The 17,036-nt window shown below is 39.3% G+C and overlaps 2 protein-coding genes across 2 annotated transcripts; one reads left to right on the top strand and one right to left on the bottom strand.

Annotated features, from left to right (window-relative positions):
- The first annotated feature begins 538 nt into the window (after window positions 1-538).
- LOC122669787 (vitellogenin-2-like) lies at window positions 539-1,280 on the top strand. Its single transcript, XM_043866638.1, has one exon. The coding sequence runs from the start codon at window positions 553-555 to the stop codon at window positions 1,162-1,164; it is 612 nt and encodes a 203-aa protein (XP_043722573.1). The 5' UTR covers window positions 539-552; the 3' UTR covers window positions 1,165-1,280.
- A 4,496-nt stretch (window positions 1,281-5,776) lies between these two features.
- LOC122667459 ((3S,6E)-nerolidol synthase 1-like) lies at window positions 5,777-16,295 on the bottom strand. Its single transcript, XM_043863732.1, has 6 exons — window positions 16,188-16,295; window positions 15,385-16,061; window positions 15,052-15,270; window positions 14,776-14,914; window positions 6,388-6,639; window positions 5,777-6,099 (listed from the first exon to the last, which is right to left on the bottom strand). The coding sequence occupies exons 1-6, from the start codon at window positions 16,293-16,295 to the stop codon at window positions 5,791-5,793; spliced, it is 1,704 nt and encodes a 567-aa protein (XP_043719667.1). The 3' UTR covers window positions 5,777-5,790.
- Between the last annotated feature and the right edge of the window lie 741 nt (window positions 16,296-17,036).

Here is a 17,036-nt window from a genome sequence, read left to right as displayed (position 1 = left end):
TTTCAAAACTTGGATACTGAATTGATATAAGGCAAACATAGAGGGGAGGGGGATGTTATTTTCCCAATAAAAAAATCTAAACACATGATGGTAGGGTTTCTTTGAAAATTAGAATATAGAGAAATGGCATTTTCGTCATATGTAAATGGCAATATGCGTAATATCAGTACAAATACTCAAATAGTAATATAGTATCCCTGTGGGATCCCCATGATTAAGAGCCAATAATGCAGAATCCCATACGTGGCAGGCTCTTGAGCTCCCGCCAACAGCTGTTAGACAAAACGGCTAGAAAACTTGTCGTTTTATGCTGCCCACAAATTCAAAGCGGTTAGATCCGAATCTGAACTGTAAACTCATGTAACCGTCGATCTATCCTCTCTTAAGTCCTATACTCCTATAAATCGAGTGGCTGAGGCGACCTATGTTTGAAGAAATAAAGAGCCTAGAGGTCCGCAAGATAAATTTGCAAATTCCTTTCATCTCCTTGTTCGTGCTTTTCAGTTTTACTTTCTGACTCCTAAAATCATTATTCATTATTCTCAAATAGAAATGTTGTCTTCAAATTCGAGAACCAGATCCAGTGGAGCAGTCTTGTCGTACGCATTACAGAAATCGAGCTCCTCATCGTCGTCTTCGACTGCTTTCGCGTCTGCAAGTACAAGTTTTTCTCCTCGATCTACTGGTTTCTTCAATAGATCAACCTCTTCTACTCGCACCAATCTCTGTGGTGTCCTTCCGTCTTCTCCGTTTGTTCGGTTTTCAATCGACCGATCTCGCTCTCCTAGCAGGTCGATTGCCGTTTCCCCTCGTGATGAGGTCGTAAGGAAGCAGAGTAATCCTCTGTCAGCTCCATCATCATCGTCGAGGAAGACGTGTATGTGTTCGCCGACAAATCATCCTGGTTCGTTTCGTTGCAGTCTCCACAAAGGTGTCGATAATCACCATCATCATTCAGGGTCGTATCCGTCGTCTCATCGATTGAACGCTCGGAGATCGGCGATGACAAATTCACTTGTTCGGATTGGTACTGTTGAGGGAGAAATAGTTAAGAGAGCATTGGCCGCTTTGATCAGACCATCTTCTCATCAGCAAAAGAGAAGAGCGTCTTTCCAGCCTAGGGCAAGCCGGCTTTCTTTGATGTCAAAAGCAGAAGACTTGTGATGAAATCGAGCAGGTTCGTTCAATTATATTCGTCAACCCTCCTCTGTAAATCCCTTGTATTGCCGCAGTGTTTCCGCACTGGAAACGTCATTCCTTTTCTTTTGGCGCTTTTATGTAGAGAGTTGTAGCCCGGCGTGTACAGCAGAATGACAGAGCCTATCGGCTATCGAGGCACCAAGAGGTTTTTCTCTCTTTTTTTTTTATTTTTCTAACATCTCCAGAGTCCAGAGTGACTGCAGAGACCAGATACCTGTAAATTTTGAGAGGACCAATTTGTACATACCAATTTTACGCAGTGGCAGTTTAAAGGACTTGATCAGATATCAGATTTCACAGTTAACTTAAAATTAAGATATAATCCATTAATTAATTAATTAATCAGATGCAACTAATTTACTAAAGCGGCAAGACCCGGATTTATCATCTATGGGCATGGTTTGTTTCAACAGGCAGGGGTCCATCATCATCTGTGTCCCAGTGTGTGTGTGTGTGTGTGTGTGATATGGTTTCCGATGCACGTGCCGTAGCTGTTTTGCTTTTCCGTTATCCATCGTCGGTATACTTACTGTAAGATCTTTTTTTCCCTTTATTTATTTTATTTACTCCCCGTTTATGAGGTTATTTCGTTTGCAGATACGTTGGCGTACCTTGATTTGGTTTGGTTTGGTTTGGTTTCATACTTTCCAGTACTTACTTGATAAGGGTACTTTGCTGTGGGATTTGCATATGATGGGGGTAGAAAGATTTCGTCTAAAAATAAATGAATAAAGAACTGAACAATGAACATACGAAAACGGCAAACAACCAGTAGCTCCAACAGAACCAGTAAAGCCTTGCTTCCAACTACCCCAACATTTCCATGTGCCTACCTCTTATTTGAGGAATTGATTTTTACCATGAGCTGACCCTTTGGAGTTAAAAAAAGTGTTATTACTTCTCTCTGCTTTCTTCTTTCACTCCCATAGGACACACGGTTGGTGCTTGACTTTTCCATCACTGCTCAATTTTTTGGTGAATCTTTCTAGTAGTGTTTACATATGTTAGAAGTTTACTTGGGTTGGGTGGCGCTTACTCTTTAAACGGTAGTCCCATGCCCACCAAAACTACTGGAGTCATACGAGCATACTGAAGCACATAAAACTGTGAATCCTAGTTTTATAGCTGTACCATTTAGAGCACAAGGCCCGTTTAGAGTTAACTATTCCCACAACCCAATTAAAGCCCGGATAAAATATCTGATATAGCCTGAGACTGATCGGGCCCCGCTGAGCCCATCCAAGTCCAGCCCAATTAACTAAACGCAACTAGGACAAGTAGACAATGACACCTAGCAGAAAAGATTCTAACTTACTAGGATTGGTTGGATCAGCTGATTTATATCGCTATTGGTAGAGATCGATACCGATTTTTAAACGATCTGGACCAATCTGAATTGGTATTAAATTGATATCCACCGAAACTGACACCGATTACTAAAACCTTGATCCCCACACCGTGGATCAACACCTAGAAAATAATGAGGAGTGGATATTTATACATCTTAATCGACTGTAAATTCAACGCGGGGAGTGGATATTTCGCAAGACCCCCTCACGAGGTTTCATTTACATTATCCACTCGACTAAGCTTCCTTAATAAGACGAATGGGTAATTATAGATGTAAGTTGGCTCGAGTGGGAGCATGGTTTTAGACTTTTAGTGCACGACTGCACGGTATCAGAATGAAAATTGATTGTATTACACAAATCTGCCATTGAGTATCTTTTAAAATGGTTATTTTTTTACCATTTTACCCTTTATTTGTACCGTATCATCGATACGATATCAAAATCGATCACTTGTAAAACCAATAAGTATTAGCTAATACGAGCGATGCGATACCAATACCTCAAACCATGAGCGGGAGTGGATATTTCGCAGGCTCTCAAGGGAGAACAATGTCTACTCAACTAGGCTTCTTCAAGGTGGACAATATACTTCTGTTCTGAAACAAAACAATACACTTTTGTTCTTTACCTCTTTCAGTTTCAGAACTTTCAGCTATATAGCTTATTGACTTTTTGATATTAGATAAGGTTGGATAGATGGAATCCGGATTACGACAATCTTATCTTAGCTAGGTTCTCGAACACTCTAAATCTGATATGTGGATTTCCATTACAAATCAGGTAACCGGGATTACCCACATTACCTTTTACCTCTTTCTGGACTCGGCTCAAATTCACGTTCCAGAACATTCTTGAAATTCCACTTGGATGGCATCCAGGAGTATGAGGATGTTCTCTCGTACGTAAACCTGAGCTGGCCTCTTTCTTTCTCTCTCCTTAAAATCTCCCTCTTCAATTTTTTAAAATGTTATTCAATTCTGCCTCTTCTTATTAGTTACTCTTACTCTCTGGGTTTTTTAAGAATATCAAGATGGAGCAGGACACTTTTGTTCTTAGTTCTTTCAGTTTTTGGGTTCGAAACCTGCTAAAAATCGAGAAATCAAAATTCTTTACTAAATGGTTTTGGTTTAAATAGCTAAAACTGTTTAATTCTGATTTCTGTAAAAAATCTTGGAGTTGTATCGAATCAAACTATTTAATACCCTTAGTTTGATTGTTCTTTCCCAAAGAATTTGTGTATTAGGATTTGCATCTTATTTTCAATATTCTCTATTCTATTCTCAAATAGGATTGTTATAGAAACTTACCAAAAATGATTGGAATTGTTAGTTAACATATGCACACTCAAGAAGGGCTTTTTTTTTCTTAATGAAAAAGAGAGTACTTTTCACTTTGGAAAATTTCCCCTTCACTCATAGTACTCCCACTTTCACCGCACATGGTTTTTATCTTTTGCGAAGAGGGACAATTGACGATCTTATGGTGAGACCCATGAATTTTTATCCGCTGTTGTAACTGGAGCACTGCTGTGCGCATCATGCGGTGCAACAACGGCCATGTATGCACAGCGGGCCTCACTGTGCGCACATGTCCGCTGCTGCGCCGCACGATGCGTACAACAACACTCCAGTTACAACAGCGGATAAAGGTCCTGAGACCCACTTCTAATTAGCATAGTGGGTCCTACTATGAAAAAGAGAAAGTTTTTCCAAATTCTTTAAAACATCCCATCCCCTTATTTATGAATTGATGTCCGTGGTTAAGGGATTTTCATTAAGTCTGTAAATGGATCGGATTCGGGTCGGATACGGATCGGATGTAATCGGATTCAGATATTTTCTAGTCGAATACGAAACCTCTAAAAGGATTCAAATGGATTCGGATGTGGATCGAATTCGGATTTACAACCATCCGTTTACACCTCTGCCTTGTGTAACCAAAACCTTCCTCCCTCTAGTGGATACAATTCACTCTCAATCCATAGTTTTAGATCATGATTCTCTTCTCCTCATATTCTAGAATCACTTGAGTGTTGAATCTTCAAAAACCCTCAAGATCGTTATTTACTTAATTTTTTTATAATTAAATATTCGGATTCGGATTTTTATCGAAATATTTGGATTTTTTTCCGGATATCTCTAATCGAATACGGATATATGCTCCTAAACGGATACGGATGCGGATCGAATTTGAATTTTCGGTTATCCATTTACAGCCCTGATTTTCATTCATCCTTGCTCAAGGAAAACTTATGCATGGTTATACGTTAGATTAGGAAACAATTCACTTAGGATTGAAATTTAATATGTGACTAATCTAGATTATTTTCTAAATATTTGACGGGCCAGAAGTATCACATTCCCCTTCTACATTGTTTAACTATGTATACATAGTACAGACATTGGCATCAATCGTCGTCAATATTGAAACAAATTGGTCATATCGAACTCAATCGTAGTATCACAGACCATTTGGAAAGTATACTTGACTACTATACTTTCTTTGGGGGTGAGGGTGCATCACGCTTTTCTTCCATTGAGGAGTCCCCTTTTTGCCTCGAAACGTCAAAAATCATGTAACTATCTAACAAAGCCAACATTACCAAACGTTGCTCAAAGGGCAAGGGACCATAGTTTTAGATATTGATATTGTATTGGTGGATATATATTGATATCAACAGTGGTGATCGATATCGATACTATTTGGTACATATTAATATCATATGGGTATCAATAGTGATCAATACCAAATACATACTGTGAATTTCTATTGTTTGATTCGTATCAATATCATATCGGTTTTTTAGATTCAGGGCGATTCTGGTCGATTATGACCAATTCTCAACCTTATTCCCTCACCCTCTCTCTCAAAAGAAAAAAATTCACCCAATGACCCTAGTATTCCTTTTGGGTGTAACCTTCGTCGTGACTTTGGCCTTTCATTTTCTTACCCTTTCTAGTACAACAAAACATTAAAATTGAAAGCGAAAGTTTTATCTATCTTTTGCCAAATTGAAAATAGCTCTTTTCCTGATCTCCTTTTTTCACTCTTTTACCCTGTGGTGGCACTTGGCAGAGTGAGTTGAAGCCCCTTCCTAAGAGGTTTGGGTAAGGAAATTTGATTAAATATACAAGAAGTATGAGCAATGGATAAAAATATGCACTTTCAAATCCAGATATTCTAATTGATCGATCATATGACTATTCAATTGCAAGTGATCAAGACAGATTTCAATTAATTAGATAGCAACACTTTGGTAGAACAGGGAGTTGATATACTCTGTTAGGGTTGGAAGGTTTTGGTTGTCGTTGTAACTGTACATCAGAGGGACAATCCTCGCAATGTTAAGTGAAGCCCTTTTGAAGGTGGGTGAGAAATGGTTTTTTGAAAGACATTCCCTATTGAGTTGTTTCCAAGAATCTGAAATCATTCCAAACACATGATCTTTTGCACTTTCTATTGAAGAACCCCCCTCCTCCTCCTCCTCCTCCTGTTCCTTCATATAACATTCTATATATGACCCGTCGTGTCCCTCTTGCTTCTCATCCTAGAAATCAAAACACCAAAAAAATAAAAAATAAATAAACTACTTGATTAGAAAATTAATATATACATTAGTGGTCTTTATATATAGATGTGTAGCGGATCATGATCTTCTATGGCGCGCTGCCCGTAATGGCCTGAGCGGTGCACAAATAAGGCGTGGTCCAATGACCGCCTTACCCCTGCTTAGGCAAGGTGCTCGGACAGGGGTAAAGCGGTCATTGCACTGCGCCCTGTTTGTGAGCCGCTTAGGTCACTACGGGCAGCGTGCCATAGAAGATCTGGATATTACCTTGGCACTTCCCAAGTCATCCCATAGACGAAGAATTGTTGCTGTGGAAGATATGAGTGGTGGATTGTGTTCCACACAATATAGTACACTCTCCTGGGTTAGACCTTGGCCCAGTAGAAAGAACAAATGAGCTAAAACCAGAGGCACTCCTGTGCTTATCACTCCATTCTCCAGGTACTCCTTCGACTTAGGGACCAGCTTAGATGCAAACCATTTGGCTTCTATAAGAAATGCATCACAGAGGCTTCCCCACTGTATGTAATTAGTAATCAAGTTTATTATTCAGTCATTAGCAGGTTTCTAACAAAATATATATAACATTAATTATTAGGTATTTAATTAAGATAGTTAATTTACCGACTTCCTCAAGGTGGAGATGGGGTTCTACCCATGTTGTTTAAGTACTTTATCACTAATTTCATTGGTGATATCGTCAAGAGCATTAAAACAGATCTTCATGTATTCTGGGAGTTCCTCAATTGTGGTAGTTTCCCATCTATTTACTGCATCAGTGAAGAGAATAAGTTGATCGAGTGACCCATAAACGTCGAAAATATCATCAATTATATAGACAAGTGAGATGGGTTTTGTGAGCTCCATTCTTAGCTGGGAATGCTTTGGATCTGGGATAGCTGTGATGGACCACAAATACCATTTTAGTGGTTGATCTCTAGCAAACTTCAACTCTTGTGATAGACCCAGTTCTCTCCACCACCTAATAACATTTGGGAAAAGCAACTATCATGGATCAGTTAAGAAAAAGAATCAACTAACTGTAATTAATAGACTTGGCTCTGACCAACTTAATTACTTAAAAATGTGGAGGAGTTCTTGGTGATATATGGATTGAAGCATGTGAAAATCCATTCTTGCAAGTTCCTGTACAAGACTTCTCCATCCATATGTGGCATGAGGATGATGAGTACTACTAACGAGATCGTAGTAGTAGTAGTAGTAGTAGTAGTGTCTGGCCTTGAATCTAGGTAGGTTCTTGTGAAAGGGATGCTTTAAGGTATCATCTACAACTCTGGCTAGTAGTCCAGCTTCTAATTCCATCTTAGCAGCAGTAAGGTGTTTGTGAGAGAAGTAGTTGGCTTCATCAAGTAGTAGTGTGTCTTCTCCTTCCATTCCAAGGTGTGAAGCTTCATATAAACTCATCAGTCCTCTTATGTCTTCACTCAATTCTTGTTTGAACTCTCCCTCCTTGTTCTTGAACCTCTCAAAGACGCTTGTAGGTACAAAATAACCGGCTTGCCTCAGCAATCGAAAATGCAATGAGATGTGATGCAAGCCCACATTGGCATCACCAGAACTAATAAGGCTTCTTCTTCTTCTTCCATAATAAAGCAGCTTGTCTAAGACAGTAGTGATCTCATCTTCAAAGTGGTAATCTATGCAAAGGCGTTGCAGTGCATCAACCATCATCATACACTCTAATGGTTCATCAATTTCACCGAGAAATCGCCTAATTTTCTCGCATTTTTCACTGTGTTTGACACGAATTCCATCCTACAATAATGAAAGGTTGAAGTGATTATTATTGTCCCAATGTCTTGATAGGAAGAATGCAAAAATATGGAAAAATTATAGGGAAAAGTCAGGAAGTTCGCTACTCTTACCACATAGTTGTTGGGTGGTTCAGATGAAATCAGCTTCTTCGGATATTCCATTGGACCTCCACAGTAGTGGGCTACGGTCGTGGAAGGCATTTTGTTGACAGCACTTGTAGTTGTTCCAAATTGTAAGGCAATTTTGGGAGGATATGAAGAAGTGGAGGCAAAGATGATACCATGGAAGGCCATGAAGAACTGCATTGAGCTTATCCTTATCTCCAAACTTGATTACTAACTGCAATGGACTTTATTCTTATCACCAGGTGCAGTAGACTGGGCCAAGTGTGGAAGACTGATTGATATATTTAATATTTCCTTGTGCAAGTACCTTCCAAGGCCTTCAAGAACCAGTCACATGGAATCCATGTGGACTGGCTCTGGAGGGCCTTGGCCGGAACTTGTAAATGGTCCAGTCTCCTTTCCTTTCTCAAGGATATGGTCCAGTCTCCTTTCTTTCCACCGTCTCTCTCTCTGACAATTAAGAACAAACAAACGTAAGCGAGATCAGAATTCAACCACACCCTCACTCCAATGACATTTAACCACCAAAATGGGGACCTCTAGTTAACAAAAACGCATTTTTGTTTTTTATTTATTTTATTTATTATTATCATTTTAAACACGTTCCCCGGTTTTTGGTGTATTTTAAGATGTTAGATTTATTGAACAATGACTTACTTAGCTGATCATATTTCTCTGTCTCGAACTCTAATCCACCTAATTCTTTCACCAACTTAAAGATAACTTGAAGGGTAACATTTTTCATGATATCACCTTCAATTCAAGGTCAATGATGGACATCGAAATTAGAAGCGTGTATTTCAAATAAAAATTCTTCAATTTATATGAGAATAGTGCCATTTTTTTTTTTGGTTTCGCTTTTGTGAAAAATAAAATTTTAAAACCCGTACCATCTGTTTTTCCTTTTTTTTACCATTTTCTGTTTATTTGACCGTTCGTTTATAAATTTTTACTGTTTAAAACCCATACCGTAAGACTTCGTTTTTATGTCGTTCTCGTTTTTGCTATCTATGGTTGGGACCACACTCCATGGATCGTGTGAGATCGACTCTGATGGTTAAATTAATGTCATTGGAGAGGATCTAGACTCATTTTTTACGGAACAAATTTTGCTACTACCGGATACGTACTCCCTTCCCATTGAATCTCCTTCCCTTCGTCTCTCTATTTTATTTATTTTACACATTTTGAAGAAAATTTTCATTTCTTTACGGCAAAAGGTTTCATGTATGGCTGTGCATATATGGTGCACGAAATACTCCATGCACAACCAAACATGAAACCCTTATATGCGGATAAAACCCCTTTAAAATGCCAAAACCCAACCCTCCTTTTCCAAACCTTTTATTTTTTAAAATCATCGTATACAAAAGCCTTTTCCTTTCTCAGAAAATAGGCGTATCTAATGCACAAGACTTCTGCCACTGCGGGATCTGAGGAGGGTCATAATTACGCAGCCTTACCTCTGCTTTCATAGAGAGGTTGTTTTCAGACACTTTTCCTTCCTCAGGGACTGTCTAAATGTAACATACCCGGTTTGTAATCTAATTTATAAATCTCTAAATGCCCTTAGATTTACAATAAGATTGTCTTTAAAAAATACGGCCGGGTAAATATGTTATTTAACTTTCAAACTTTAAAGTGCCAACGTAAGCATCAAAAGCTATTATCAAGAGTAATCGTGTCAATTTTTGAAGATTGAGGCGATTTATTTTTCCTAGTATTTCGTTCCCTCTTTTTTCTCTGTCATGACCCATGAGTAGGGGTGTCAATTCCAGGCTCGGCCCAACTGAGTCTGCCCAGTTAAAGCCTGGCCTGATCATTAAACATGTCAGGCTTAAGCCTGACACATGTATAATCGATCGTTCCCAATGTGAGGTTTTGCCCATTGGGGATCCGATCGGACCGACCATTTACGAGCCCAATCTAACCCACCCGGTTAAACCCTATGTGCTGGTTTTGCAAAAAGGAGTTGCTCTCGAAAATTAATAATCTCCATTCTGTAAGGGCTGATAGATACTTCTGTTTTTTTTTTTTTTTGGTAGAAGATAGATACTTCTGTTACTTTTCAATGTTTGGTTGATAATTAGTAGTAACACAATATAATTAACTAGAAAATAGTAAAACATATCTGAAAATTAGTTAAATAAAATCTTTTAGCTTTTTTTAGGTTACTTATATAATTTAGGTTTTTTTTTTATCTATCCATAAAATAGATATCTTTGATTTTAATGATGTAAAAAGCGGAAACCGTAAGGATTTAGGCAGATGGAGAAGTAGTTGTTGTTGGATAATTTCTTCATTACATGGTGGAGAGTAAAACACAGTTTCTAGTTCAGATACAAACTTAGCCACCTAGATCATGACTATGGAACAGTTCTGAATCAAGAATCATTGTGAGAGCAAACAAACTTCAATGTATTTAGCGATGATGGTATTGGCTAATTTAGGGGTGTCAAAAATGAGACCAACCCAATTGAACCAATCCATCGAATTCTTTTTATGTTAGGGTATTATTGGTTCTGATTTTTAAAAACCACTAACTGGCAACCATGATTGCTGTGAAATGGGAATTTACAAGCAACCATTTCCCCCCCCCCCCCTCCAGCCGACTTTAGAGATCAATTTTAGGGCTGCACTATTTAGAGCCCATTTAAAGACCGTCTAGAGTTAAATAGACCTACAACTCGGTTAAGGCCCAATTCTAGTACCTGATTATAGCTTGGACCGATCGAGACCGTCCAGACTTGTCTGATTAACTAAACGGGCAGTCACAGTACTAGGCTTGAAGTTGGTTAAGCCCGATTAGGCCTGACCGAGCCCGACCAATTGACACCCTTGCTCACAAATGACTTGTTTTGAACTTTCAAGTTGCAAGCGAAAGCAGATTCAAGTTCAAAACTGCATCTGGAAATTAGTATTGGGCGGCCAATTATTCCTACTTTCTTTCTTTGTTCCTCCACTGTAGGAATTCAAGGTTAAAAACAGTTGAAGAAGCCCTTTCACCATGCATATGTTAAAAACATGTGCTCGGGGATGGGATGCGTGTCAGCTAGCCCAACCGACGGATACCTCATGGGACACTCATTGGTCGGATTCCTCATTGGAGAGGAGCCCGACGTAAGGCAATGACCTATGTGCTCTTGGTAGTTGGAAATAATAAAAAGCAAGCAATGATTCCAATTCATTGCAAATCTCCCTTGTAGCTATGGGTTATTCCTAATCATTGCATGTCTCCGATGTAGCTATGGGTAGCTCCAAATAATAAAATGCAAGCAAAGATTCCTATTAATTGCAAATCTCCCTAGTAGCTGTGGACAAGTTTTTTTTTTTTGGGGTGCAGTTGTCAAGGGCCAATTGGCCATCAGGGCCCCACCAAGAGGCAAGAGAAGACCCACGAGCGATCAATATGGTACCCACATGGGCTCTACTTATTGGAAAGTAAGTAAATGTGGACTTGATGTCGCTAAGGAGACTTGAATCACCGATCAAACTCCTGACGCAGTTCTCCCAAGGGAGTAGCGAACCACAAGGGCAAGCCCTATGGACAAGTGGGCATACCCTAAATTGTGTTGGTTCCTTGCCTCTATGGTGTTTGTGGTGTAATAGACACTAATATCATTATCTTTTACTACTCCTCTGAGTACTCAAAAAATTTAAGGACTAAAAGGCCAATAACTAGCCACCTTGAGTACATGGTGGGGTGAGGGGACATTACAATGTCTAAGAACAAATACTTGAAATGGTCAGATATGACAATAAAATAAGAGAGAGGGATAGGAATGCCACCCACGTGTACTAACGAGTGACCAATGGAGGTACTAGATGGGGCATTACATAAGAGGGGTTGGAGTCATTTGAAGGGAGAAAAAGACGGAGAGACATATTGTCTGGTAGTGTGCGCCAGGTTGTGGTGTACCCATCCTTAGGGATTTTCTTATTGACAGTTGAGACCCCTCAAATGTCAAATAAGTATGATCCCATATTGAGTACTTGAAATTTGGAATTGGTTTTAATTGAACAAGTAGGGTCTCATTTTGAATGTCGCCTTGTTATGGAAAGCTATACGTACCAGACATTGATTGGGGCCTTTGTAGATTCAAGATAATCTCAATGAAGTACCTGTTTAGATCTAGAAACAGATAATAATGGAAGAGAGATATTAGCAAATTCTAATGAACACCCACTAATTTCAATGATGCTAAGGGAATGCTAAGGGATGTTCTGAATAATTATGATTGCCAAAAACGTCAATTTCCATTTCCAGTTCTTTTAGATATCTCTCCCGTCCCCGATCTATTAATGGAAGCAAACTAGTGGTTTATTATGAACTTGTCCCCAATAGATTTTTTTTTTTTTTTTGGGGTTAAAAGGAAGCTTGTATATTATAGTGTAGAATTACAATCTTAGATATTTCTTCCCCTTAGCATCATTCTGCAACAAAAGAGAAAGTGTTGTGGGGAGTGACTTTGCCTTGCAAAGACCACATTTCCAACAATTACAAAACATTGCATAACAACCATTAAAATTACAAGAACGCACACGAGTCTCAAAAAAATCAAACAAAGCCAAATGATTACAAGAAGGCTAATCCAAGACTGCCTGTCGTTTACCAAAGGCATTCATCCCCCTGATATTCCACGCACCGAATTTCAACATGAAGGCTTAGGAGAGGTGGAATATCGCAACGAGTCCTCCCACCCGAACTTCTATCGCATTCCCTAATAGTGGGAACATCAGTTTCACCATCCACAACACACTCAGTCACCCCCCAATGGATATTTTCGGTACATTGGAGTCTCCCAAAATGGGTCCTGGATACCTTGTGGTTGTGCGTTTTTTTTTTTCAATTATTTTAAAAATTCTTTTAGAAAAAAGGAACATTAACCGGTACTGCAGCATGGCGTGTATCTGTGCTCAAACGGAAGGATCGGCTCACCGAAAGCTCTCTCTCTTTCACATTTCCAGTGGAACATGGAGAGAAGTCAGAGAGCCGAACCTCCATCAATAAAGCCAACTAGAGGGGGGAGGAGGTTTCTCGCTCTTTTGCTTCCATTATAACCATTTCAAGGTTTGATAGTTTTTTTTTTGGTAAAGGGTTTGATAAAATGGGGGGAAGACAAGAGAAGATGATTTCTCTTCCATGACAACAATGAAAAATCAGCACAGAACCTCAACGAAGAAGATGATTTCTCTTCCATTATCTATGCGATTGGTGATTGATAGGCCTGGACAGACATAAGAATGGGGGGACGACAAGAGAAGCGACCACCCTAGATGGTTCTCGAAACCCTATCGGCTGGATCGACGGATTGGATCATATCGATGCAGACGGGATCGGATGAAGGCCATGAGGCTGCAAGTGAGGATCTGAATGGGAGCTGCAAGCGGGGATGGATGATGAGGGAGAAATAGAGGAGCGGGTCATCTAGTCGCAAGGAGAGTCAAAGGGGTGGGGTTCGTGAAGTTGCAGAAGCGCGGGGCGATAGAGACGGGGAAGAAAGCAGGGGAGAGAACCGGGGAGTTCGAAAGTTCTTCCTATGAAAGAGTAATAAAATCCTCTGCAGTACCGGCGGGGCAGTGGTGCACATCCGGTGGCACAGCATAGGCCATGTGTGCCATGTGTGCCACCTGGTCTCTACTGTGCCGTCAGATGTGCACCGCCACCCTACCAGTACTACAGAGATTCCTGACCGTGTCTCCATGGAAAAGTGGAAATTCTCAAAGGCACAGTGCATGAAAAGGCAGAAATTCTCAAAGGCACAACGGTCATTCTGCATGCCTAGTGATTGAGCCTAGAGGCTGCACACCGCACCTATGTTTTATTTCCCAAGATTCTATTAAGGGTGAATTTACAAATTTTGCGCTTTCATTTTAATTGGGGTAGATAAAAGAGTAGAGAAGTAGAAAGAACCATTTTTTTATTCCATAATATAGTACCAAAATTTTGAAAAATACAATTAGAAAGGAACACTTTGGTAGAGCAGTGATTTGATATACTCTTCAAGGATTGGAAGGCTTTGGTTGTCATTGTAACTGTACATCAAAGGTACTATCCTCGCAATATTAAGTGAGGCCCTTTTAAAGGAGGGTGAGAAATGGTTTTTTGAAATGCATTCTCTATTGAGTTGTTTCCAAGAATCTGAAATCATTCCAAACACATGATCTTTTGCACTTCCAATTGAAGAACCCCCCTCTTGTTCTTTCATGTAACATTCTATATAAGATCCATCGTGTCCTTCTTGCTTCTCATCCTATCAATCAATCAAATTATATCACAAAACTTAATTAGAAAATTAATATATAGTTACTACTACAACACTTGGATTTTGGAAATATAGATCATATATTATACAAAGATGTTACCTTGGCACTTCCCAAGTCATCCCATAGACGAAGAATTGTTGCAGTGCAAGTTATGAGTGGTGGATTGTGTTCCACACAATATACACTCTCCTTGGTTAGACCTTGGCCCAGTAGAAAGAACAAATGAGCTAAAACCAGAGGCACTCCTGAACTTATTACTCCATTCTCCAGGTACTCCTTCGAGTTAGGCACCATTTTAGACGCAAACCATTTGGCCTCTATTAGAAATGCATCACAAAGGCTTGCCCACTGTACATATAATCAGGTTTATGAAAATTAATTAGCAGGTTTCTGACAAAACATATATACCATTTAATTAATTAGAACCACTACAAATTAAGTTAACACATTAATTATATATATTAGGTGTTTATCGAAGTAAGTTTACCGCCTTCCGCAGGGTAGCGATGGGGTTCCACCCATGTTGTTTAAGGACTATATCACTAATTTCATTGGTGATGTCGTCAAGAGCCTTGAAACAAATCTTCATGTATTCTGGCAATCCCTCAATGGTGGTAGTCTCCCATCTATATATATTGGTACAACAACAAATTCATTATTAATTAAATCGTTAATTAATCCTGAATTAATATAACTAAGATTGACTAAAATTAATCCAAGTAATTGGATAGAGAATTAAATTTGAGTATATATGTAGTCCTACTTGTTTACTGCTTCAGTGAAGAGAATAAGCTCGTCGAGTGACCCATAAACGTCGAAAATGTCATCAATTATATAGACAAGTGAGATGGGTTTCGTGAGCTCCATTCTTAGCTGGGAGTGCTTTGGATCTGGGAGAGCTGTGATGGACCACAAATACCATTTTAGTGGTTGGTCTCTAGCAAACTTCAACTCTTGTGATAGACCCAGCTCTTTCCACCACCTAACATATGGTAAAAGAAAGCATTATATATCGATGAGTTAGGGACACAATTCATATCATCAAGGGGGCAACCAAATTAAAACGAATAAAATTTGGCAACCAAGCTCAACTTACTTAAAAATCTGTAGGAGTTCTTGGTGATATAAGGATTGAAGCATGTTAAAATCCATGCTTGCCAATTCCTGTACAAGACTGACCCATCCATATGTGCCATGAGGATGATGAGTACTACTAACGAGGTCGTAGTAGTAGTGTCTGGCCTTGAATCTAGCTAGGTTCTTGTGAAAGGGATGCTTTAAGGTATCATCTACAACTCTGGCTAGTAGTCCAGCTTCTAATTCCATCTTAGCAGCAGTAAGGTGTTTGTGAGAGAAGTAGTTGGCTTCATCAAGTAGTAGTGTGTCTTCTCCTTCCATTCCAAGGTGTGAAGCTTCATATAAACTCATCAGTCCTCTTATGTCTTCACTCAATTCTTGTTTGAACTCTCCCTTCTTGTCCTTGAAGCTTTCAAAGACGCTTGTAGGAACAAAATAACCAGCTTGCCTCAGCAGTCGAAAATGCAGCGCGATTTCATGCAATTCCACTTTGTCATCAGTAGATTTAATGCTGCTTCCATAATAAAGCAGCAGCTTGTCTAAGAATATTTTGATCTCATCTTCAAAGTGGTAATCGATGCAAAGGCGTTGCAGTGCATCAACCATCATCATACACTCTAATGCTTCATCAACAAGTTCACCCAGAATTCGCCTTATTTCCTCACATTTCTCAATGTGTTTCACCTGAATTCTAGCCTACAATAGTAAAAATTAATAAACAAAGAGTATATTAGTTGCCCATTTCTTGATCGAAATTAATTCGTTAATCCAAATATGGAAACAGAGAAAGTCATTAAGGAAGTTCAATTAATTCTAGCTTACCACATAATTGTTGGCTGGTTCAGATGAAATCAGCTTCGTGTATTCAATTGTGCCAGATTCTTGGGCACTTTTGGGAGGATATGAAGAAGTAGTGGAGGCAAAGGCCATGGAAGACTATGGTGAATTCCACACAACTAAATTCCGCTGGGAGAGGGGGATATCTCTTTTGTTTATTGAATAATCTTGATTGCCAGAGGAATCTCAATTTATAGTAGCTTGATGAGAGAGGTAGAGCTACCCGGGAATGAGAAATATCTGCCCGTGAAACTCAATTGAGGCAAAATAAATAATGAGTGGTTCAGAATTATAAATTAGCTATCTTATTACAATTTGGATCCTCTACTGCCGAGCTGCCCAACAGAACCGTGCTGCCCAAACAGTATTATCGCAACACAGATTTTCTATAGCACACTGCCTTGTCCTGACGTGTTATCGTCACCTACCCGTCAAATTGTTTCAGTAGTGGTGGTGTCCACATTACAACACTTCACAGTACTTTCTGTTTTCTCAATCAAAGCAGAGTGGGTGTTTCTTTCGACTACATGAATCACATGTGAATATGTTAAAAATGAAGTCAATGAAAAAATAGTTTTGTGTAAACCGTATATCACATATTCATGTCTGAATTCTGGTCTACGTAGAGTGCATTGGTTCTACGGGTGTGCATGATGCACGGAGTACTTACATGGAATCTTTATTTAACCTTCATTTTATTTATTTTTTATTTAATTCCACTTCAGCACAATTGCATCTTTCTCCAGTGCGTCCAGCGCGCATCAACTGTCTAATGACGACAAAACATACTGGCACACACTGCAGAGGATTTTTATACCAAAATTGCATCAGTAT

Source organism: Telopea speciosissima, chromosome 7, assembly GCF_018873765.1.
Source record: "Telopea speciosissima isolate NSW1024214 ecotype Mountain lineage chromosome 7, Tspe_v1, whole genome shotgun sequence".
NCBI lineage: Eukaryota > Viridiplantae > Streptophyta > Magnoliopsida > Proteales > Proteaceae > Telopea > Telopea speciosissima.
Note: the sequence above shows the minus strand (reverse complement) of the source record. Positions and strands in the feature narration are given on the sequence as shown.